The 26,629-nt window shown below is 38.3% G+C and overlaps 1 protein-coding gene across 2 annotated transcripts in view; it reads right to left on the reverse strand.

Moving 5' to 3' along the window:
* The window catches only part of CDC42SE2 (CDC42 small effector 2), an 82,783-nt gene that overhangs the window by 16,481 nt on the left and 39,673 nt on the right, over positions 1-26,629 (reverse strand). For both annotated transcript variants that reach the window (XM_084225273.1, XM_084225274.1), the window contains exon 4: positions 16,922-17,234. In XM_084225273.1, the coding sequence (XP_084081399.1) occupies positions 16,922-16,975 (54 nt within the window). In that variant the 5' untranslated portion in view covers positions 16,976-17,234. The remainder of the gene's footprint in view (positions 1-16,921; positions 17,235-26,629) is intronic.

Below are 26,629 nucleotides of genomic sequence, written 5' to 3' on the forward strand. Positions count from 1 at the left end.
ATAATACTATTTTTATTACTTGGGTGGTTTATTGTCTCTTCAACATAATTTTAAAAAAAGGTATTAAAAAACCCCAGTAATCTGAAAGAATCACACTGATTTTTTACTACAGTAACTATATTGCTTTAATGTGCTTTAATGTAAGACTGTGAAGTCTTACTGTAGGTTAACAGGTAATCAATTAAAGTAGAGAATGATGAAAGCAACAAATCCTAGACTCAGAGAACAGGCTGGATTGGGAGAGACCCTAAAGACCATACTCTGACCCCCAAGTTCCAACCGCCCTCCCAACCCCTTCCACAAGAACACACTGCTCCAAGTCCCCGACAGGGATGTGGCAACAGTAACTTCCCTGTGCAACTTGTTCCAGTACCTCAGGATGCTCACAGTAATTTCTTCCTGATATCCAATCTAATTCTATCTTCTTTCATTTAAAAGCCATTCCCCCTTGTTTTACCACTAGCCACGCTGGAAAGTCCCTTTCCAGCCTTTGTAGGCACCCTTGTCTGTGATACCAGCTTCAGTTTCTCAGCAAAAATCAGAACTTAACATTAACATATTAACTCTACCCTTACAGCTGAGTAACTTCCAGTAGTCTAGCTGTTGCTGGGATCAGGTGCTCATGATCAGCCTGCACAGATGAAAATAAAGTTAATCACTGAAACTTCAGAGTCAATCCAGATCTATGACACACATAAGGGACAAAAACTCTGCTGTACAGGACACAGGGAGAGAGACTGAAATACTGGGTTTGTTCATCCACAAGAAATGAGACATCTCCTTGTGGTCTTAATGGTCTTCCATTACCTATACAGGAGGGAACAGAAGACAGACAGCCTTAAATGTGGCAGTTTGAGAAGACACAGCCCAAAGTTACAACACAGAAAACACCAATTAAACATATAAATACAATGAACAGTTATGTAGGTGGTCAAACACAGGACCAAAAATTTGCATGTCCATCCTTTGAAATCCTCAGAACACAACTGGTCCTGATCCTGCAAAAGTCAAGTTTAGCTGGTTTTGCTTTGAGCAGCTGCATTGCACCAGATGGCATTTAGAGGTGTCTTGTCATCTAAACTACTTTACAAGCCTCTAGCTTCAGATGGTGATGAAGAGCAGGCTGCAACTGAATTTCCTGTATAGTCTCCCCCATAAAGAAAAATTATAGTAACATAAAACAGAGGTTAAACAAATGATATAAGGATTCACCACAGCACAAGCTTTCTGGAAACTTCTAATAAAGTCTTGATAAGAGCATGCCATGAACTGTACCACATTGAGCTTTCTTTCCATTTGCTTACTGACCTTTCCCAACAAGAACACAAGGAAATACATGGAAGTTCATCTGGTTTGATGAGAACTGTAGTTCTCTAGAGGATGTAGCCAGGATTACAAGAGGTAGCCCCTCCTGCTCAGTCAAATGAATATCTCCTTACCCCTCAGACAGAACACAAACAAAAGCTTTGGGTGTGCTTAAGAACACTGAGCACTGAAACAGTTTTGTTAAGAAATTATGTTCCATGCTGTAGTAAGACTTCCTAGAGCTAACTGACTAATCTAAAGAGGTTTGTTATATCTTATGTGTGAAGGTGAAAACATTTGCATCTTGATGGAAGCACATATGTTGCATAAGGTATATTACATGCAAGCCTTCTATACTCCTCTGTACACTCTGCATCTTCTACAACACAATGATATGCAGATACTTAATTTCACTGCATAAAACTAAAAGAACAAAAAAGAAACTGAAATATTACCTTCAAATGGGTAAAAGCCACTGTCAGACACAGAGTCTTCACACTCACCATACAAAACCAATCCCTTAGTAAGCTGAACACTTTCTGTGGACCAGCTAAAGCATCCACTGCATTGAAGGTAATACCCTTAAAAGACACTGCCATATGTTCTCACAAGCCTGCACATTGTGATTCACCTTTAACTATGACAATAAATTGGGGCCCACGTGGTATTTTCAGAATATCTCTTTATGAAACTCATTGTAATTCCCTTACTGGGAAACAATAGATTTTCATGAGTTATGGCACTGTTTATTTTTTAGCAGTAGGATTAATGAGTGGAAGATCTAGTACTTTTGCTACAGGCAAAGACAAAGCCGCAATACTTAACAGCAATATCCTCAGGAATCAACAAAAACACACATAGTGAATTCATGAGTTTTTACACATGTCTGTGTGTAAACTTGGCATTAGTTTGCCCAGATAGTAGCCGCTTCTTGTTGGTACACATATGTGTATACTTATCTATGCAACAAAATACCTGAATATTTTCCTAGTTTTCTAATGACATACTGTACTACTTACTTCTCAGTGAAGTTTTACCACAATGAACTTGCTCTGAAGGTAGACACTTTCTTTTTTTTTTTGTACAAATCCCTTTTTAAGAGAAGTAACCCCATTACAACTTTCTGTGTCTCAGTCTGCAAAGCTTTCTGGAGATCCTCCCACTGTCATGTCCTTGCTAAGTTATTTGTCACCTGAGCGACCTCAGCATTGTCTCTCCTGCTCCAAAGGGTTGTCCCTCCTGCTCCAAAGGCATACAGATCAGTTACAGATAGCTTCAGCATGAGTGCTGTCACATAGCCTTGGATATCCTCATCTGCAGTAGGGGAGAAGAACTTTTAAGCATGGAATCACAAAATTCTTTCAGAGGCAATCCCATTTCTTGCTCTTGGTGAGGACTTGTGCAAAGCTCCCAAATTTGACTGTCAGTTAATCTAGCTCATTTTAGGCAAATCATTTTGTAAAAAACACATCCCAAAATACATCATTATGTGACAGTCTGTCTTTGCTCATGCTTGAGGCATCAAAGCAAAAAGGAGTGAGAACCTACAGAAGGGAAGCAGAAACAGCCTCCCATGTTCTTCCCATACTATGAAAAATAGTCACACATTTGAAAGGTGATCTCAGTAGTGGACGTAGAAATGGGGGACACTATACACAAAATTATTAAAATACAATACAACAAGGAGCCAAGACAATTTAGCAAGGGATGGCCCAGTAGATATTCTAGAGATCTTTACACATGAAACCTGCACACAGCACAGCCAGAAGCATCTCTGGAAGAGTAATCTTAAAGTCTTAAAGAATGTTCAAATCAGCAGCTGTGCTTAGATTTAGATTAGCTTTCTGGTCAGCTTTTGACATATTCAGCATAGTAACTAACACAAAAGCCTATGGCTGACATGTGGCAAATATCCCCAAATGACAGAAAGGAACTTGTTCAGGACCCAATTAACAAGTTCCAACAGAAGCATGGCAGCAAAGGAGAAGCACAGTGTGCCACTGCAAATCTGTGGGTTCAAAAGACAGACAATAAAGACAAAAGGACATTGTGTAGGAAAACTAGTCAAGCACTGTAAGCCTACATATTTTATTACAACAAGGAACATAAAAAGGAAGTCCATTCAAGAAGTGTCCTGCTTTCCTTGGCAAAACAAAGGAATCTCTACTGCCTTGTCCAGTGTCCCATCAAAAGGGAAACACCAGCTCCAAACAGGTACGGACTCTTTTGTGTAGTCTTGCTGAGGCATGCCACAATTCCACAGGTCTTGAGTGTAAACAATCACTCCTATTTCACTTTCATCAAGTAAGGAAGAATCCCATATTCCTAACTTACTTCTCCCATTCTACTCCTCTAAATTCAGCGTTGTTGAAAAAATGTATTCAGGAGCAGCAGCAGAAAGAGCTTCTTACTGTTCCACTAGCTGCACTACAGAAATTTTGTTAAGTCAGTTACATTCACTAATCATAATTTATTGCTACACTCACAAGTAGTATCAACAACACCACACCATCATTTTTAGAGGTAGTGCTGGCTGTTCATACTACTCAGGAGAACCTTCCTACTTACTAATCCATTTCTGTGGCAGCCTATCCTTCCTTATTTGCAGATTTTCTGCACCAAGTTATCCATGATAAATCTATTCCTGCAAAAGCAGGTTTTCTATTATTGTCTGTGTCTCCTACTTGCACATTTTTTGATGCCATTACATACAATTCCTTCAGCCTAATACTGGCAATTCTGAAGCTGAATTCACTGTAGAAATCCAGGAAATATATAGTGTGGTTTTCTCAGTGTGTCAAGTCTAGTGACCTTACCAGAGTAAAACCAAATATTGGAGCTTCTTATGACAGGAAGAATTGGAAAGCATTGACAGCTGCACAGGAAGTTTTGGCATTGCAACACTGAGTGCCATGGAGATATCTAAGATTCCTCCAGGTTCATGCATTATTGGCACCCCCAGGGTAACTGCTTCCCAGTTTCACAAGTGTAGTCAGCCTCTACCAAAACCAAGATATACCCAACATTACCTTTTGGCTATAGATTTGCAGTCACTGGCAGCTAAAGTCAGAAGGAAGAGTAAAAAGAACAATAAACATATAGAGCAAAATCAGGTCTTCTGAAGAGCTACTGGCTGGGGATTTTTAAACTGGCTGCATAATAATAACTGTACATTATTTATAGTAAGTATTTTTCATTTTACTCTTCAGCAAATGGAACCATGTGATATCTAAAAAGACAGAACATAACTCCATCTTCCTAACAATTAGAATGATGAATACAGAATTGAATAGTAGCTTTTTGTTGGAAGATAGATATTGTTCCTAAATTAAAGAAAAATGCCAACAACCATGATAAAATATTACCACCACTACTCCATGTTTCATAACCTGAAACAGGACAGGTACCCTTTATTAACACCCAGGTTTTTAGTGGACTATGGTACCTATGCCAGTTAAAAAAAAAAAGCTTTGAACCACTGGCTTGGCAGCATGACAACTGCAAAATCTTGAACCATTTTCAATTACCTTAAGAGCTCCCTAAGCCACACTGTTATCAGGCTACACCACCCAGAAACATGCTTCCATGCCCCAGGCACAGAATTTGCAAGAATTTAATTTTCTTCCTAGATTTCCTGCATGGTTTCTATGCCTAAACCTTGCTTTGCTTCACTATCTCACCAGGTTTCCCTGAACATCTGTCAATGTCCTTGCACAGAGGCTTTAGAGTAGCCACCTACAACTGCTGATGTGTACAGACATTGACACATGCTTCTCCATTGTGGTATACAGTTTCAGACTATGGAGAAATGTATACTACACCAAAATAATTTAGGACAATAACTGACTCTGGTTTTCTCTAAAAAATCATTACAGACAACTTTAAATGTAATTTCTTAAGCCTTGAAGTTCATTTTAGTGCATTTTGAAAATGCAAATACATTTTGAGTACAATTTTTGAATCCAGTATTTGTCAAAACTCAAGGCAAAAAACATTCTCCACTAAGAACACCACAAAGGTGTTTGCTTTCCAGCTGCAAAGCTAAAAGCTAAAAAAAAAAAAAAAAAAAAAAAAAAAAAAAAAATCTCAAAAAATCAGGATTCAGTATTATCATGAGACTCAACATACCCTCTTAGAGATTATTACATAAAAATATTGAGAAATTCAAACCTTTCGGCCCTTTCCAATTGTTTCCCAGCAAGGTTTACTTTCAGACCACTCTTCTGGGTTCAGGAATTGTGTAGTTACAGTTAATTTTCTTTTCAAGAAACAAAACTGCATGAAGTTGCATGTGGCTGTTTTTCTGGGATAACAGTAAAAGCCCAAGTCTGAGTATCCTACAGAATTTCTTGTCTTAGGCTTTATAAAAATAAGTGTCTGCTATGTTTGGGCATAAAAAAATACTTTGTCAGTAATACTCACCCTTGCAATGCCTGCAGAGCCAACATTGCTAAGAAGCTAAGCTGAATTCTATTCCTTCTTGGGCATGACCAAATTATTTACTAAATTCCAGCAAGCTGAAGCAGGGGGATTTTTCACAGAAAGCTTACTGTACCAGTGTGGGAAAAAGATTCAGCTTGACTCTCTGAACACAGTGGGAACTTGTAGAGCTGGCAACTGGAAGTTCAAAAGTGATTCCTTGTCAGAGTCAACAACTTGATGTACATTTTAGTGATCAACAAACAACTTTAGTGTAAAATAGATTTTTGAGCTGTCTCAAGGCATCCTTCAAAATGGAAAGTCTGCTGGTCATTTAGACTAAAGTTACAAACACACCAATACCAAATAAAATCTCACTCCCTTTATAATTTTTTTTTCCTTTTCACCGGGGAATAATGTGAGCTGACTAATTCTAGAACACTAAATTATGCAAATTATTATGTCATGTAAGGTATTGGGGGGGACCTGGTCACTTTTCCTGTCATAAAAAGAGATCAGATTGGTGTAAGCTCTTCTGTTTTCTCTTACAAAACAAAGTGAACATTATCTACACAGGCATCTAGTTTAGAGGCACTGAGAAACAGACAAAGAGATTGCAAAACCTGACTTTGGTGATATGAGACATACTACTAGTATACAAGGAGAATAATTTCACTGACTCGGGGGATGATCAAGACACCCTCACATTTGTAAGGTGTTACAGCATTTGCTTTGCAGCACTTGTGTCAGGTGAATATTGGTCCTGTCAGCAACACTTCTTGTTTAACAATCTGATTAGATACAAAAAAACTGTTTACAATGAACATCTAGTAAAAAAAAAAAAAACACACAAAAAAACCAAACCAACAAAAAACCAAACTGAACCAAACCATGTAATCCAGAATTAGCATCATCCATTTTAAAATCTAGCTAGAATAAATTTTTGCCTTAGCACCCAAGATGAACTGCCTTCAAAGAAAACCATGATGCTCATACACATGCCATAGAAACTACTAATAAGCTTCCAAGAGTATCTTTGCAGACAGCAGGATCCCAGGGAAGCACCAAGGAAAATACTCTGGCAGTTGGGTTTTGCTGTAATTCAACAGATTATCCCAAAACACACAAAAAAGAACCCAAAGCAAGCAAAACAACCCCACCAACTAAGCAACAAGAAAACCCCAACAATAGAAAAAAACCAAAAAAACCCACCATTACCGCCAACAAAACCCGAGCTAAAAACCTCCCAAAAACCAACAAAAAAACCCAACCAACCAAAACACAATGAACAGCAAAATCAAATGAACAGCAAAATTCAACCAACAATACAACAAACATTTTCACAAATCAGAAAAAATGTCTTTGCTATGTAGAAGAACCTGAAGTTTACAGCCTGCATAAATCCCCACAGCGTTCAGCTCTTTAAACACTAAATCAGCTAACACACAACTATCTTCATGCCTCAGTCAATTTTTTGTCAGGTTTTAATCTAGGTGTATATGTATGAAAAGGCGTGAACTTCCTCTTCATTGTCTTCTCTGTGTAGGAACATTAATCTCCTTTACATAATGGAAATGTTGGCATTTTATTTCTGAGTTTAAAAGCGCAGCTGAATCTCAGTGATGTGAGATGCATGGCACATGTTTTGCTTCTTTAGGGGTAGGACCATGCAAAGAGGCTTCAACTGCATAATTTCTAGTTTTCCAGCAGTCAGTTTAATCCATGGTTTCATTACAACTCCATCTTTTAAAGGTTTTTAAATAGTTTTTAAAAGCAATAATTAAGTAGCTCACATACAAATCTTGTTTCTTTATTCCCTGAACTACGCAGATTGAAGCTTCTTTCCTTCCTCCCCTAAATTTTCCTTTCTTTGCATTATTAACCCCGAAGTAATTTCATTTTCAAAATTTAGTTCGGATGTTAAAAAGAGAAAACATGAATTTGATATTCTTCCATGGAAAGTAAAAAGCCTGTGAGCTCTTTTGCCTGCCACACTTTGGATCAGCATGCCTATTCCTGTATTGGCATTTTTCCACGCCTCACAAGTTCAGCAAGGCCAAGCTGCTGCCACAAATGCAAGCAATCCAGTATGTTGCATATGTGCATGTATGTGCATGTGTGTTTACATATCCTAGCATATTTCTATGGAAATGTGCCTGGCAGGATAATGTTCTCCCATTTTAACAGCAATTTGGTATTTGACCACCATTCGAGACCCTAGGAACAAATGGGGTTTTAGTAACTGCAGTACAACAAGCTGTATGTAAAGTAATATTTGTTCTAAACAGAGTAAAATAGGACGTGTCCCATACAGATTTTACTCTTTCAAGAAATATACTTGAAGTGGATTTTAGCTTGTAAGCCCCCTACATTTAGAATACATATCATAAGAGTAATTTTCTTCCATAAGTAATACACTCCTTAGATAAAGAGCTCCAATTCCTACTTGAACATAGGCATATGAGCTTTCTTTAGACAAGTTAATCCCTGAAAGCATCAGCTTCTCAGCTCACAAAATAAAAAAAAAGCACCCCAAAAGAGAATTTTTAGGCAAATACACATAACGAGGTGAAGATTAATAACTATATTATATGCAACTGTCTTTCTTAAAATTTATTTCCCCCTTCTAAAGGGGAGGAAATGATCCTTTAAGTTTTAGCTTTCATAGGTTTTAGATCCTGTGCTGCCTAGGTGCCTCTGAGCTTCATATTAAGTATAAGTAAGTTCTCTTCACAGAGTAGGTAAACAAAACAATCCTTTTCCAGCTTGAGACCCAGGACAACTGTTACAAAAGTTTCAGTCCCAAAAAGCATAGGAGTGGACTGAAGAGAGAAAACAAGAAGGATGGGACTTCCAACCTGAAGCTGTAATTGGACAATTCAATTTTGAAATGGATCAAAACTTATAAAAGTATGAGACCTTGAGACCAGTTATTTATTTTGTGACCATTTTGGGTACATCTCAGGTGTAGCCCTGGCTGGGCTCTTGTACTGCCCAAGGTGTATCCATTGAGGCCTTTTAATAAATACCTACTTTATTCCTTTAGCTCAGTCCAGTCTGTGTTCCAGGTCAGCCTCCCAAAACATCAGTTCCACCTCTAAAATTCTATAATTCTGCTGTAATCTCCAATTAACATCTATTCATAAATCCTGTTGGAAGTATTTTCTTCCATTTTCTTCAAATTACCTTAATTTTTCACTATGTCATCCTGTAGGTCCCAATGTTTCTGTTCTTTCTTAATTTAAGGTCACAGACTTTGAAGCCACTGCTGGACCACTATGCAGCTCTCCAAATAACTTGTCTAACAGTTTGCAGCTGTAAAACAAGAACTGCAATGCTGAACCTTCAAATGAATCAAGGCTGAACTGCGAGAAAACTGAACTTGGCACCAGAGACAGAACTGGAGGGTTTCAGTGAAGGCAAGACTTGAACCTCCTTGAAGCTGTCTGAGGCCAGAATAAAAGAATCAAAATTTCCAGAGCATTTACCTACATTCAGCAGTCATGACACACTGCCCATGGGAAATGTTTCTACTTTTTAAGTAAGTACAATACTTTCCAAGGTCACAATTTCTTTTAACAAACTTAAAGTAGAAAGCTTTGCGTTACACCATATCCCACTCAGAGAGGTGGATGTAAATCAGAGAGCATGCAGACACTGATAAGCAACAAGCAATAACTATTTCCTCCTTTGCACTGTGATGAGATGTAAGTTTGGTCCAGAGATGGAAAACTCCAGGTGGCTGAACAGTAGAGTATGAAATGCCACCCTATGTCAGCAAAGAAAGGCTGCTCCAGGCAAACTTAAAAAGAGAAATCACAATTTGGGCTCAATTAAATTTCTTATTCTCTGGAGATAAGGCAGCCACCTACCAACTTGAAACCATCTTGAGCAGATGGAAAACATATAAATTGCAATGTGCCAAAGACAAGGCAAAATTAAAACAGTCTGATTTGAGAGCATCCCAGTACCAAAACGTATGAACTGTGAAGTAGGTAGTCCTTTATGATACACTATCAAGCAGAACATCGAGGGTGGTTATGTTCACCCTGAAAACATTACACCACAAGCTAGAGAAAAGAAATTAAGACCCTGTCTGTGCTAAATACAACATATTATAAACCCAGACTATTTTCTAAGCCTGAGAGAGCTGAATTTATAACTGCAATAAGAGAGATAATGTAGTTTAAACTATTTTTAAAAATTCCATGTGAGCCTCATCCCTTTTAATGTCAAGTCACTTTCAGAGCACAACATATTAACAAATCACTCAGTGTTACACATTCATCTGAGAGAGTAAACACAAAGAGAGATGGTATCTTTCCTTGGCTACAGTTAACTACAGCTCTCTTGAGGATACATCCCAGTAACTAAAAAAACTCTCTAAAATTATTTGACAAACAGAAAGTACCCAATGAGTTCAGAGAGTGATTACTTCCCTGAATCTAGATCTGAGTGCAGTTGACAGCTTCAGCTTTTCTGCCCTACCTCTACTCTTCTATTCTCCTCACTCTGGAGAATATCCTCCTGTGGCAGTATATCCACCCAGCCTTACAGCAGTCAGCATTTTAGTGATTAGCTAAGCCACTTTGAAGGCAAAGGCAAGAAAATAATTAAAGTCTCTGACTTAATGGATACCTTATAAATCCAGGACCTTTGAAAACAGTGAAGAATAGCATTATTTGGTATAAATGGGAACTTTGGTATCATGCATATCTTCTGTGCAAGTAAGTGTCATGACAGGAACTGAAGAAGCAGAGGTTTGAGGAACAGTCTGAAAAAGGAAAACTTTCAGCACTGTGAAATGCTGATGTTGGGAATTGAAAATGCAAGTGCAGGCAAAGATCTTTAAAACCACAATTTAAAAATACATATTTTTTTGAGTTGCATATTGGTCTTAAGAATTATCACCAACGGAATATCTGAGATCCATTCCAGAAAATGTACAATAAAAATGCAGTAAGGTATCAGCAGAGGAAGCCTCTAATCCCAATAACCCCTTTCATATCAAAAGCAGTCAAAGCCAAAAGGCTGAACATGTAGCTTCAGGGCAACGACTGACTTCTCTATTCACTAACACTAAAGCATAATTCCAAATAGTGTTATTGAAAGTGCACATCTCTCAGGCTATATCCAGATTACCCCTGCCTCTAGCTGTTGGCAAGTAGAAATGCCCCTAAATCTTCATGCTTCCTCAACTCCCCTGCACTGATGTGAAAGGCAGAATGGGATAAAATCGCTGAACTGACAAACATTAGAACTAAGACAAACCAAAAACACCAGGGCTTTATAGCTTCAAGCCCCATTAGAAAAATTACTAAAAAATTACAAAAAATTGCATTGGAAATGCTTCAGCACCATCTCCAAGTGTGTCTGCAAAAGCATCAACTTTTGCTAGGCAGCATCAACTAGTTCTGGGAGCACCTTTTGTCAGTGACTCATACCAGGGTTTTGCTCTTGAAAATGTCTTCTCACTTAAAAGTTTGGAGATTTAAGGGAAAAAAGAAAGAAGCAATTCAAGGGCTCTAGCACTGGTGTCCAGATCAACAAATAGCACAATCAACTTCCTGCCCATGTTTAAGTGGAAAGCCTGAGGTCCATGGAGCCTGCAGATATTAAAAGCATATTACGTCCTTCTTCAAGTATGTTGATAATGGCAAAACACATTATCATCAACAGAAAGCTGACATAATTCTTGTTTCCAACTTCCTTCAAAGAGCTATTTTCCATGTCATCAACTAGTATCATATTAAGTAAATAACAACAATGCAGCCAATGAGGGATGAAAAATTTCACAGCCATAATAAAAGAACATAAAATGTTCAGTTAATTTTCATTCAGGTATTTATATGTAAACACAAAACACTTCCTTTGTTTTCTTTGTAAACAGTTTAATACTTGAACATCTCCAAAAATATTTTAAGAAGTGTAGTGGCTAATTTAAAGGTAAAAGAAAAATCTAGAGCAGCTCTATCAGGCTTAAAGCCATACAAGCAGATCAGGTTTTATAAATAAAACCCAAGCACTTTGCTGCTTTTTTGATTCTGCCCACTTTGATAAGCTGTTCCCTCAAGTTACTTCTAACAACAGCAGTGAAAAGGAAAAAGAAAGAATTTCAAGCCTCTAAACTGGCAGCTCAAAATGTAACTCAGTAAGGCAACTCTGAAATCTGAGGGCTCTCTAAGGTTGTCATATTTTACATGAGTCTTTCCTAGGATTACTGAATGCGGTAGAATGATTGAATTTAATGAAAAAGGAAGCCTGAGTTTTAGGTATTTTAAGCCAGAAGTGGCATGTGCACAGAGCTCTAGTACTGAGCACAGAGCCTGAACCAGTACCTCAAGTGGCAAGGCGGCATGTGTGCCTGCTGGGGGGGCGATCTATTCTGCAGATGTAAGGCACATGAATGTGCCTTATCAATGTATAATTCTTCCTCTTAAGACCTGCATAAATTGCAGTGTTAGATGTATCCTTAGCTGTATCTATGACTCCTTCTCCAGAAAGGAAGCTAGGGCTGACAAAATCCATCCATGGATAATTTCCTTAGGTATTCAGGGTTAGGATAATTTATGTCTTCTGAAGCATCCAGCATTCAGTTACACAGCAGTATGTGCAGGATTTTTCCTGCCTCTCTTTTAAGACTGGCCTCCTCACTCTAAATACCTACCTGTTGATCCTGTTCATATATCAAAACAGACACTAAACAAACTTCACTTTCCAAACCACTTTAAACATTTATGGTATGCAACAAAACTCTAAAAGCTCCTTAACAAAACACAAAATGAAAATCATCTAAACAAGAGACAAGCAACAAAACATCAACAAATTAACTAGGGAAGGAAGCCTGGAGCCAGAAGCAAGAGAGCATAGTTTATTCTTTTGTAGCAGAGCAATAATTTTACTGCAAGGTCAAAGCAAACTGAAAAGCTCAGCTGTACTGACCTTTAGTCCAAATCAGGTGGGCGCGCACCAGATCATGACCAAAGGCTTCTCAGACCAAAAATTAACTTTGCAAGTTAAAAATGGACAGACCAGGAAGAAAGCAGTGTAGGAAAATAACAGATTCCTGGTGTAGGCAACAAGCTTAGCCTAAGAAAGAAACCATGGACAATTCCTCTAAAAACCTGCAAGATTTCTAAGCTTCTGTTATCAAGCAATGCATCTGGTAGTGGGAATTTGGCAGAGTTTAGTGAAACAGCAGTGGATAAGATGATAGGAGAGAGGAAGCATGTGAAAAATGATTGATCTTGCACTAGGAAACAAAATCAGCTTACAGAAACTGTAAAGGATATCAGTGAGAGGTGTAAGAAAATGTACAATCACAGAAAGTGCTACTTTCCCCAAAATAAAGGTCAGATCATAAGAAACTGAATTCAGGCTACTTAAACCACCAAGAAAATCTGGACATAGTTATTAATAGATTAGTATCTCCTTCTTGGCATCATAAAAACAGATATGAAAGCAACTAGTTGTCTGAAGTCTTCATTGTGGTAAAATACATTATGAATCCAAAAAAAACCAACTTAGAGGGTGATACAAGAACACTCTTCCTTGGCTTTTGTTTGGATTCTACTGTGGTAAGAACCTCCGTCTATTAAGAAGCCACCACAAGGAACATGCTTTCTTCAGCTGCATCCCTAATTAGTTTTGTTGCTTTGAATACCTGCTTCCTTCATTTTATCACTCTATTTCAGAGATGCTTAGAGCTTCCAACGTGTGCCTTCTGTGATCGTGAGTACTGCTTTTTGGATATACCAAGTGAAATATTTAGCAACTGAAGTAACATTTAGGAGAGAGAGTATAACACTGCTTTCCAAGACAGGTGTTTTATTTCACAGCTGCATGGTGCATACAGTTAGCACTGACAAAAGACTAAAAGCTGTGCCAAGATACATTTCAAAATGATGGTAATACTTGAACACTGTCTTTGATTTAAGGAACTGCAAAGAACACTAGTACATAACTGCTCATGGTTACTGTCCTGCTCTGGGGTATGCTATTAGAGAAGTAATGGAAACAAAATTCACAAAGTAGTATGTTCTTACTATCCTTCCATAAAAATGACTGAAAAGACTCATGCATGTGCAGTTCTCATGTTAAGTGCATTATAGCTGAAAAGAACATAGATGCTCTATTTGACCATTTCACATGTAGTATGCTAGAATTTTGCCAGCAAAATTCTGAAAGCAGGGACAATTCTGGCATCCTGGATTTCAAGAGAGAATAAAACTCCTTAGGTCAATGGGCGCTAAAAATACCACAGAAACGTGCAATTATTAAGACGTTCTTTTTATTTCCCCCTCTAGCAAGGAGGGTTAACATTAATGTCACATGACATTAAAGGTGCCTCAGATATCAGCATCTGCCAAAGATATTGAGAGAAAAAAAATCACTTCAGAACACGCCTCCTGGCAGAAGGAGGGGACCTAGGAGACCCAGGGGAGAATGGAAGCAGGTTACTAGTGCTTGCAGTGACAAGCTCTCCCTGCCTCCCAGGCTGCATCACCTTCCCAAGTGCCCTTACTGGCATGAGGGCCTGGAACGACAGACAGACAATTGATGATGTAGGCAAGGTTTTCCTTCTGTGCTGATCCTCCTTTCTCTGCTGAACAGTGATATGACCCCAGGGAACACATGAAATGTGTCAGGAAAAGTGTGGGTTGGATATAGGAAAAGATTCTTCACCAGAGGGTGGATGGCACTGGAACAGGCTCCCCAGGGAAGTGGTCACAGCACCAAGCCTGACAAAGTTCAAAAGCATTTGGACAAAACTTCTGAGAGCACAGAGTATATTTTGGAGCTGTCCTACACAGGACCAGGAGTTGGACTACATATCGTTTTGGGTCACTTCTGACTCAGGATATTCCATAATAAAACTTAAAGTTTAAAAATAGAAGGAACTTTTTAAACATTGATCAAAACAATCAGCAAATTAACTTTTTGAGAGGCAGGTGGCTGCTGGTGTTGCTACAAGAGCACATTAGTCCTACCCAAGAAGAAGGCCACCCAACATGTAAGGGCTGAACATGAAATGGCTGGGACACTTAGGCAGGCCATGAAAGTGGTTGAGATGCAGGAGTTAAAATGAAAGAAGGCACAAGAAAGGAATAAGACTGGGCAGATTAGGCATTTCTCCTTAGAAGCTGAACTCAGCTGACAAGCTGAATGCACAGCAGGGGATAGACAATTTTTATCCAAGTTTGCATGTTTCACTTAGTTTATGATACAATGGGGAAATATTTAACAGTATTTTGGAGCTAAAAATGAGCATGTTTTTCAGCAAGTCTCTCGAACATGCAAGCACACAACATCTGCAGAGACAGGGAAAACTGCTTGCTTGCACTTGTCTCATTTATCAGACTCATTTGCCTCAGAGTAACAGTACATGCTTTGCTATTTGTCAGAAATGGAAAACATTCCTGTACTTACTCAGAGGTATAAGTGTCTGATTAAACACTCCACTTAGCGCAACCAAGCATGGCAGAACAAGTGCTGTACAATACAACACAGCAAAATGAGATGAGTAACTGCAGGGAAAGGACAACTAGGTGCCTTTCATCAAGCATGCCAAGAATCTCTTTTTTTGAGACATACCCTGAAGAATTTTGGCACTTTGTAACAAGCAAATCCCCTACAACACTTGAAATATACATTTCAGAAACTAGGTTAATGCTCAACAACATGCTATTAGGATCTTAAGCATAAGGATGGTTTAATTATCAAGCCAACACACATAGTGGGTTGCTTCCCTTTCCTCCACTTTCCATGTACAATCTCCACCTGCTTTATAAGTTATTACTCACAGACCACTGTATTAACATATCTGGATTTCTTGGGCAGTCACTTAAACAGATCATAGAATTGGAGTCAAGATTTTGTAAGCACTGAGCCTTGGGATTCTCAAAAACGAACAGAATATGTCATACTGCTATCTAAAATACTTGGAACTGTCACATCTTATTCAAATATATGTTAAAAAACAGAGACAAATAACTTTGGCTCCATATGAGTACAGCTAACATTTTAAAGAATTGCATGGTATTCAAGCAAGAGAGCTTCCCGTGCTGGTAGCTCAGAGTTCACCTCCCACAACTCTGCTTGACTAAGATTGAAATAAAATTGCACTCATCAGTTCAAAATGTTAATGGTCACACTTTAATACTTGCACACCACCAGTCTGGCATTCAGGCTTTGTGCAAGGACAATGCCTAATGTGAGGTGCTTTTTTTCAATCCTTTAGTTTCCCTAAAGCCAAATATTCGCAGCTGAGCATATTAATGTGAGGTTTCTTTATTCACTCTGGGTTTCTCTTGGTTACTGTAATAGTACCAGTAGTAACTGGGTTTTTTTATAATGTGTTTGTAAAGCTACTGTATGACCACTGTAATTTCTATATATTCACTTAGCTTGATCTGGATGTAACATCATAAAATTATCTTTCTCTCAGTCCTAACCATATTCCAGGTTAATTCCACCTTCCTACAGGCAGAATTTCTGCCAACAGCACTGGACTCAGAAACACACTCTAAAGGTACTTAAAAATATATGAAAACAAAGAATATTTCTGTATTTTCTGTTTTCCTAACATATGCTTTGAAATTTTCTTTTATCTAACTGTTTGCTATTTACTTTTTCACACAACAGCCATTTTAAATTCTATTTTTTAAAAAGTATTTATAATATGAATGCATCCCTTCACTCTTCAAAGATTTAATCTAAAAACTAACCTAACAGTTAAAGATGAAATCCTTTTTTAAATTACGGTGGTGGAGAACTGGATTTCACTTTGGACTTTTTAATGTAATCATTTTCTTCTACCATCATTGTCTAGACACACCCAAAGGCCTTAACTCATAGAGAAGTGAGGACATCTACACATCTCCACTAAAAAGTTATTTACTCTAGGAAGACAGTTTACATCCTCATCACCCTTTTCCCTTCCCCTACTTTTCAATTCCAACAAATATAGGCTCTTTCCAAAGACTTTGGACAGATCTGGTCTCAAGGACAGGAAAAGTAACAGCAGTTTAGAACAGACTTTTTTGATCCCCATCAAGGTAGGTTATCGGTTAATCGCTTAATTCTCACCAAGGCTGGCCAAGCAGCCCTAATTAAAAAAATAACAGAAGAAAACTAAAAAACGTGAACAATTTAGTAAATTATATAAAAACAAAGCAGTGCCAATGTTCATACTTACAGGCTGAGGCTGCTCTGCAATACAGCAGTTGAAACACAACCAAAACTCACTCATTGTTTACAGTCTGAAGTGGGAACAGCGATGAAAAGCAGGACTCAACCTTTGTAAGTCTGCCTGTTCTTTGAACAGGTTTATTTTTAATGGCTCCAATGTGAAAATCTTCTTTTCTGATGAGCTCTTCTCCAAAGACAAGTCAGTCCCAGGACAAAGAACTTGAAGGCAAAAAGTTATTTTAGAGTCTTCTTCCAGAAGGTTGATCCCAGCACCAGAGAAATATTATGAATGCTTCTTTGGTCCCTAGCGTTACGTGAACCTGAAAACACAAGTACATGAATCAAAAAAAGAGAATACAAAGAATCTCAAGCTCCAAGCCAGCCACCCACACCATCACAAATTTCTTGGTAATACCCTGACTCACAGATTGAAAGACATCAGCAAACAAGTCAGGTGCTTTTTTTCTAGAGTGACTACCAAAAATGGCATATAATATAAATCCATATGAGATTTACATTCCAGCTTTGGTTAGACAAAGTGATATCAAGAATTGGTGTCCAATCTTTTGGCAGTCATCTCGGTGTGTTTCTAACTTTCAAATGTCATTTCAGAAAGTGGTAATTGCCCACAGACCCCTTTATCTTAGTGAATCATACCTCTTAACACATCATACTTCTTGATGCATACACACTTCTCATCATACACTCACAGTGTGAGATTTAAATGGTATTTAACCTCAACCCTGTTACACAATCGTCAATTAAAGGTATGCTCTCCTAACTGTCAAGGAAACAAATACATTTCTGTAGGCAGAATATTTGCAAAATGGCTGGACCCAGTCAACACAATGTGGTTTTTTTCCTTGCACCCTCTTCTACCCTATGCCTCATTTACAGTTGACTTCAAAACAGGGTATTAGTTGTAGACTTTGAAATTGTTTCCTTAAATCTCTAAAACTCCTCAAGTGGAACAAATGAGGCTCCAGATTCCAACCATTCCTTTGCTCAAATAATGTTTGTTGGTAAACCTCCATTCTGGCTTCTTTCAGTAGGAGTGCAATAAAAATTCCTGTGAGACTTCACTTATCTTGCCACATATCATAAACTTTACTCGTAGAGATAGTGAGATAATGAATATTCAGAAGTTTTTACAGGCATACTCCTTAATAACTCTTTATACACCTGCATCTTCACTCACACAGATGTTTGCACGAGTATGCAATTTCTATTTCTATGCAATTCCTCACAGCACGAAGTGGTTTGGAGGCTCCATGCAATGCACGAAGCTATGCACATATCAGTACGTTCTGTGGCAGAGCAGCTCCACTTTGCAACCACCTTCATTAGTTCTCTACATGCCAAGCACAGGAGCAAAGCTGTCCCTCATTTATTACATACATGCCAAGTCACTGCGCTGTGTGGCCACGACTAGCCACGTGCTTTCCACAAGTGGTGTCTACAACACACACAAAAAGAATACAGCAGAACCATTTCCATACTCACACAAAAAGAATACAGCAGAACCGTTTCCATACCCACACAAAAAGAATACAGCAGAACCTTTTCCATACTATCTCCAAAGCTTTTGGGAAGCTCTCACACTTCCTGGCTAAGACACTATCTGAAGTTCTTCGAGAAAAAAATGCAAGCTGCAGTAACAACATCTAAATAGCAAGACCCCATCTAAAATACTCTCGGCCTCCTAGCTTTGAAAAATCAACTGATACCATCAAAATCAGGTTTATCTGCTTGTTTCTTACATTCCTTGCTTAAATTTCAGAACAGGAAGGGGGGAGGGGATATGCCTTGCTAGGTTATCCTGTTGCTAACACCATATAAAACAAAGCAACTTTATTAAACAGGATACCTTGAGGGCAAGAAGGAAACATAAACAAGCAAACAATCCCCACTCTGACAAAAACACTTCTACACAACCTTTTGGTCATCAGGCACTTGAAAAGAATGTTTTAGAAGAGTGCTAACATGACATATTTTCACTACTTAAAAGATGCTTTTCCTGCTTTAAAGATCACCATCTAAATCCCACGAACAAATCATGAAATGGCAATAAAACTCGGGTTTCAAAAACCAGTAGTGTGAAACCCAAGAATGAAAATAGAAGACTCTACGGAAGTTCTCACTCCATATTTAAGTGCCTTCAGACCCATTTTCTCAATTATTCTGGTGACTGAAAATTTCATTAACTTGAAATAGCAAGAGTAACAAAGAAAACCTTGACAGAAAAATACTCAGCTGTTCTCTACAGGCTCAGAATTTGCATACCACACAATTATTTTCTAAATTTGATTCAGTATGTTACAAAATCAGAAGTAAAACACAGTTAACTCCTGTTAAGCATGTAATATTTGACAATTCCAGTCCCGTGCCTGTACAGCTTATGACTCCTTAAGAGCCGGTTAATTTACTTCTAAGATAGGCATGAAGCAATGCCCTGCCAATGCTAGCAGTTCAGATTATGAGGAACTGAGAAACCAAACACTCAAAGTTAGCATTTTGAATTTTGATATATTGTAAGCTGCTAGAGCAAGGAATGGGTATTGCACAGTGAGCTTTTCTTACTCTGCAAGAACGCCAATATTCTGATTTGTGACTCCTAAAATTATGATACTTGTTGCTTCCTTATAATCTCTTTCTGACTAAGTCCAGAACTGACATATCAAATTCTCATTCTCACAGAGGGTTAACTTTGATCTGCATGTTACACCCAAGTACAGAAGACATGCTCTGAAGGGCAGGGAGATTTTTTTTGTTGATGTGTCTCTGTGTTTTTTCACTCATAGCTGGCACACTCTTCCAGCTCACTGCAGCCTCAGGCACTGTGCTGAGCTGAAGCCCTGGGAGCAAACCAGGAGGGCTTTGTGTGGGCACCTGTAACCTGGAAAGTTCTGGGAATACCCAAGGGTGCAGAAGTCTTGCCCCACACAGCCACTCTGCATGCAGGACTTGTGACCCCCAGGACAGTCAAAACTGACTCCCTGCCTTAGATCTAAAGCTTTTGAATGACAAAGCCAAGCTAAAGATTGTAAATAATAATCTCTGATTACATGTTTATTCTTAACAAGGCATTTTTAGTTCTATAGCCTGTAAAGTTCCCTCCTTTTTCATAGGATTAACATTTGAATCACAGAACCACAGAGCGGTCTGGGTTGAAACCAACTTCAGAAATCATCTTGTTCCAGCCTCCCTTCCACAGGAACACCTTCCACTAGCCCAGGTTTCTAAGGGCCCCATCCAACCTGGCCTTGAACACTGTCAGGGATGGGGCGCTCACAACTTCTCTAGGCAGCCTGTGCCAGTGCCTCACCACCCTCAGATGGCATCGTTTGCAGCATCGCTGCATTTGTCAGAGCAGACCTGCCAGATGAAGAGCACAACAGAGGATGAAGAACACTCTTCACAGTAACAGCTCTGCCACCCTTTGGTTTTGCTCTTTGCTCAGTTTATGGTGCTCAGAGTGGCAGAACACCACAGAGCTCACATTGAAAAGACAAGACAATTACTCTGTCTGAACCAAAAATTTATCAGAGTAATGAGTAGTGAAACACTGATTTGCTTTTCCCATGTAAACTTTCTGAACTCTGAATGAAACTTATTTTAGAGTGGATGATTCACATTACAAAAATGCAGGATTATCATGCTGAACAACTCTGTTGCATCTTAAGGGTTTTATACCTTAGTTATGATATCAATTTCATAACATTTATAGAAATTCTAAGTAATAAGAAAATAAGATTTTAAAAATAATACATGGTTTAAAATTTAAAGTGAAACATCAATAACATAATTTTCTTCACTCTAAAGTTTATTCCACAATGGCTGGTCTAATGCAAAAACCGAAACTACTGCTTATTGTTAAATACAGTCACAAGGCAGGAAGCGCAAGCACTGCATTAACGACTAGTGGGCAAAACACATTTTATTGCAGTATCACCCATTTTTCTTACTAAAGCAGTATTAGCTTTTCAGTGAGAAATATACAGAGCAGGAAAGGAGGAAAGGTAAACTAAGACACCAATTTTCCCTCTGAACTTTTCACATTTATTGATATAGAAAAGGTTAGACAGAATTTACTTTAATTGATCGAAATAGGAATATGTGGAGAGTCAATTAGAATAAAACTACTTATTAAATATACAGCTTGAGAACAACCTGGTCTTTTTAAAAAGGCATCCTTTTAAGGGTGAATTTTCTATATCCTTTGACTGTATACTGTTCACTGTGGCTTTACACAGGAAATGTGGTAACTATGCTCTTTGACAATCACTCAAAACAAATAAAACCACAGGAAGAGGAAAAAAAATTACAGGTGTTAGCATCTGAATTTAACTAGGCTTGCTCCAAAGCTCAGAGTACTACTTAAGAAGAATGGGGGGAAAAAGGGTTTAAAAACCCCCCAAAAAACAGAAAAAAAAAAGGGAAATCATGAACAAAAATCATGTCATGCCATGCTATGTCCCGACACAACGTGATGTGCCACAATAAGCACATGTAGGCACAAACCAAGGTCATGACCAAGCCCACTACTAGTATTTAGTCTCAAAAACTTCCTAAGAAAAAAACCTTCCAGTTGTTCTTACTACAGGAGATTCATCCCATGAAATACATGGGTATTTTGATTTGGTTTTTTATGCCTCAAAGGCTTTGATAAACTGTAATTTCTTCCAGTCCTGCAAGCTGTAAATAGAAAATTACAATTTCTGAATGTATTTCTAAGACTTCTTTCACATTTTGCACTTTAAATTTCTATTCTATCCACACTATTTCCTCTTAATGATGACTAAATTAAGTCATGTGGCAACCAGAAACGAGGGGAGGAGAGGATTAAGGTGTGTCTAAACCAAGAGAGAAGCTGCGCTCGTGCGCACTTACATACACTTACATCTGTAGCAACCAGAGGACACTGCCCAGCTCTCAAAGGAAGTGAGAGATCTTTTCATTTGCCAGCCTGATTTTTTGAAACAAACCATCTACAAGAAGCAAGAGGTTTTAAACAAGCACAACCTACAGAGAAAGCTGCTTCCATTCATGAAGTTACTAAAACTTTATCTCATCAGGGCACTGAACTTACAGAAGCACTCCTCCTCCATCCCCCACTACAAGAACAGACACTTCTGGGCACTGTGACACTGATTTTAATGCAGCAATTATCTTCTGCACTTTCAAATCCTGAGAAACTTGAGCTGCAAATAACTCTTGCCACACAATAGACAACATTCACCATCATCATAGCCTGAATAAGGCTGGAATCCTTTTTTCATTTCCTCATAATCTTCCCATATTGATTCTGCCTCAGTGCCTTAGTGCCTCCCAAGTCCCTTAAGGTTTAGTTTCAATACATTTAGCCCAACTCAGACTTTGAGGAAGATTGTTTTCTTGTGCATTTTTAAACCCTGAATGCATATGTCCTGACTCTGTAAAAAGGTTGTTTTATTCATGTCTTGTGATACAGTTTTTACTAAAGTATTAAGTATTACTTACTAAATAATACTTAACAATAATAATAAAAACTTAATAATTAAAAATAATTAATAGTTAATAATAAATAATACTACAAATATTATTATTTACTAAAGTATTAATACACATTATTACTAAAGTGGTAATGCTATAGAGCTTTATTTTGGGTTTATTGGTCATCTGGACGAAGTTCTTATTTTTTGCCTCTATTAATACTGAAATGGTTTTCATTAGTATATTTCCTTAAGCAACTCAGAAGTGGTTTGTACATCAACCCAAGCTCAACACAAACTAATAGCCATAAACAATTACCAGTATAGGAGCAATCTGCTTCTGAGTTTAAGGTTTGAAAGACTGTTGAAAACAGGGGAATAGTAGGAAGGTACTATTTACAACTTACTTAAAGGAGACAGACGGGGTGTTTTTTTTAAATTGTAGTTGTTGCTAATAGTACAGAATCTAGCTTTAGGAACAATCACATCCTTTACTGAACACCTCCAGTTTTTGTGCTTTCGGTTTTGTAGGAAGCCATCACAAGCTCCCCTGCAATAAATGTATCCACCTGGAATAATATATGGGAGGGCAGCAAAAGATTCAAGAAGGAACCACAGCAAGATTCTAAGGAGAAATACAAAGTTTTCCTTAGCAGGCTGCTGATAGCATGAGAGGGAGCTGTAAAAAAGCGGACAGCAGGAAAGTACAGCTCACCAAGTGTGACAGTAAATACATTTGCAAGTGCCAGGTGTGACCTTAAAGCAGAAAGCCTTTAAACATTTTTACCTTTTTTTTTTTTTTCTTACAGTCCCATCTGCAACTGCCTGAGTTTTATTCTATAGCCCTTCACTTAAATTTATTTATTTCATGTGAGGGATCCAGCCCTTGAAAGGTCCTTACTATTTTGGGCACAGAACCAACAAATGAGACCATACCACCTTAGCCACATTAAAACTCTTCATGTCCAGTTCTTTTCAAAGCCTCCTCCTGTCTTTAATTAATAACTATATTTGATAAATATGGGTTCAATGCATCTTTCTGAAACAGTCAACTCACAGCTCATATTATTCCCCACACTTACATGCCCACAGCTACCTACTTCTCTTGAAACCATGGTGCACTAATAGTTCTGCGCCATGGAAATTCAGAAAGACTAATAGAAAACTAATAATCCAATTTTATTTACTAAATAACAGGAAGGCAAACCACAGACTTAGTAAATATGTTCTGTCCTACCTAAGACATAGTCTAGGCATATTTTCCCCTACGTCCAAAAATAGCCAGCTAAAAACAAGTGAGAAGCCTTTGAGAAATCACTCCTATGGTTCAGAAAATCTGATTTCATACTGACCTCCTATTTGCATGAAAAAAAAATAATGTTAGACAAAGTTTTAATTGGTCAATAACATTTTCTTTTTAAATAGCAAGTCCTGTAGAAGGAAAAACAATGCTTTTCTCAGCTAGCCTCCTTGTTACTTCTAACTGATAATACCAGTCAGGAAGGGAAAAAAATGAACAAGGCAAAGTAATGGTTGAAGGTAAACCATCAACATTTCTGTAAAGAATGGAAAGAAAGAAACCCCCAAAGAAACGAACATTCCTGAAGAATGCCCAGTTATTATTATTATTGCCCTGTTTTACAGTAATGATGGGGAATCCTCAACATTGGCATCCAGGAAGACCTGGATTTTAAATTTTAAAAACAGTGCAGCATTAGAGAGAATGGAACAGTCTGTGCTCACAACATACTACACGGCAGACCACACAAGACACTCACTCTTACTATGACAATAGATAAAAAGCATTACTCACAGCATTTAAAATGTTCTTTTTTCCACAGGAAACTAACACATCAAAGCAATTCCAAGGGAAGTTTGGGACAGAGGAAAGGAGTTAAGTGTGAACAAGAGAAGAAAGGCCATTAAAAGTACAAGAGTTCACAGAGGCAAACCTTGACAGTACAATAAGTGTCACATACAAAAAAATATATCACTATGGCACACAGCTATATCAGATTTTAACCAGCCACTGTAAAACCACGGCACAACACAAGTCTGACGTTGTACCTAAAGACCTTTTAATGCACTTCAGTAAATTATTGCCGCTACTTCTGCACCCAAATGCCTGGTGTGCAGCACCAATTTACACACTGAGACAAGGTATTCCTATTTTGTTATTCTAGTTTTGTGCAAAGCGTGAGTTAGGTGTCAACTCACAAAAGGCCAGCTCCCCAGACACCAAAACTTTACACCATTTATACATTTCAGCACAGAAAGAAATCACAGTTGATTGGCTACAAGTTACACAGGTCTCTTTAATTAGTATTACACCTTTTACTGGTTAAATGATTCTCATGCTAAGTAGTTCACATGCTCAGACTTTCTCCTGAGTTTGTAAGTTTCTTTAGTTCCTGGGCTGTGAGTCAGTGGTCCCTGTCTCCTCCTGCCAGAATTGCTTTTTACCCAGTTGGAGCTGATCTCAACGCAGTTGCTGTGTTTGCTTTATTAGTTTCTTCCTTATCGTAGGAGTCCTGCCAAAAGTCCTTGTGGCACATAAATTCTGCTTTGTTTTTGTCCACTATCAGCAGTACATCCTTCTCCCCAAGCTTTGTCAACCTCCCCCTGGGTCTGAGATCACAGAAGAATGTCGAAGCCTAAATCTTAACAAGGCAATTCTACATAAAAGTAATTTATCTAATACCTGGACATCACGTCCCCTCCCACTTGAGCACAAAGCAATTACGAGACCAAGAACAGTAAGCAAAGGCAGTCTCACATTTTGTGGGACTGGGTAAGTCAATGTCACCGTTATCCCATGAAACTACCAAGGATTCACATGAGGCCATCGGAAAAGCCAGATGAATTATCTCTGTTCAAGTCCTCCTTGGCATGCGACAATGCATGCTTCAAATGGCTAGAATGTATCAGCAGGATGTCCTTGCTTTAACTTTCAGTTCCACAGCAGGCAAAAAACAAAACAGAAGTAGGTTTTTGTTCAAAGTGCAACAGAAAGGGGTATTTTTAATCTGTATCATTTAAGGCCTTACCAGTCATTAAGATTTGTTCTCTAGCCCTTTTATAATTTCTCTGTTATTACCTTGTTTTGATGACACAAACTCTGCATATGCATCCACATGCAGGCACATGGGATATGGCTTAAAGAAACTTAAAAGTTAAAACAAATCACATTTTCCAAGACACTTTGGGTCACTCTAGAGTACAAGTGCAGTTTAGGACTTCTGGAGTGGGTACTCAGAGAAATTGTAGGCAGAGGCCTGTGAGTTCATGCAGTCATTTTTTCAAGTGTACAGATTCCCAAGAAGCAGTACATTTTCTCGTAACTGCCCAGTGTACTGTACTTTCAAAACTCACTTAAATGACCACTCTGCAGCTTAATACAGGTGACATCTCTTGGCTTCAGTGTCTACCTCTGTTACTGCTTGCTCATTTGAAGAGAACTCACACAAGAACCACACACACACAAGCCTAAATTGGGGTTTGACTGGTCTGAAGTGGTATCAGTTTTTCCTGACTAGACACTTGAGAACAGTATATCAAACACTCAGTTTATTTTACATGCAGTCCATCTTCAGACAGAAAATGGTTCAGAAATATCACCCAAGTTTGGCAGCAAAAGCAGGATGTAACTGGTGCATATGGCAGAGCCAGAAAGCAAAGAAATTTCAGAACTTGTGAGAGGTGGCAAGCGCTAACTGGGCCAGTTTAGATTTCGCTCCAATGATAAGCATGGGGAGCGGCACCAGTAGACACACAAAGCAAGTCTCATAAAGAATGCTCTAGTCAGAAACCTTCATTCATGTAAAAATCCTTACCATAGTATTACGTGTGGTTTCAGACCAGACCATGCGGAGAAGAAGAAAATTGGTAAAATGCTTGGCTTTTTCCTATTCTCCATCAATAGCCAGAGATTAGCTAGCACATTAATGTGCAACATACAGCACAAAGTGATGCCTAGGCAGAACGGTCAGGTTTCATCTTTTTCTAGCAGTATACAGCAGTAAATGTTTCTTTCCCCTGCCTTCAGACATTTCTTAAAGTCACTTAAGGGAAAGAAAAATTCAGACATACCTCTAGCAACAAAGAAATCTGGTCCAAGTACCATAATTTAAGTATGCCACAAAGCACATAAGAATGTCCTAACTCTGCAACATTTAAACAGGTGCAAAGAAAACAACGGACTGAAATACAGCTCCTGAGAAGCACACAAAGAGGTCCTATGCTTC

This window comes from Fringilla coelebs (genome assembly GCF_963513975.1).
Source record: "Fringilla coelebs genome assembly, chromosome: Z".
Lineage (NCBI taxonomy): Eukaryota > Metazoa > Chordata > Aves > Passeriformes > Fringillidae > Fringilla > Fringilla coelebs.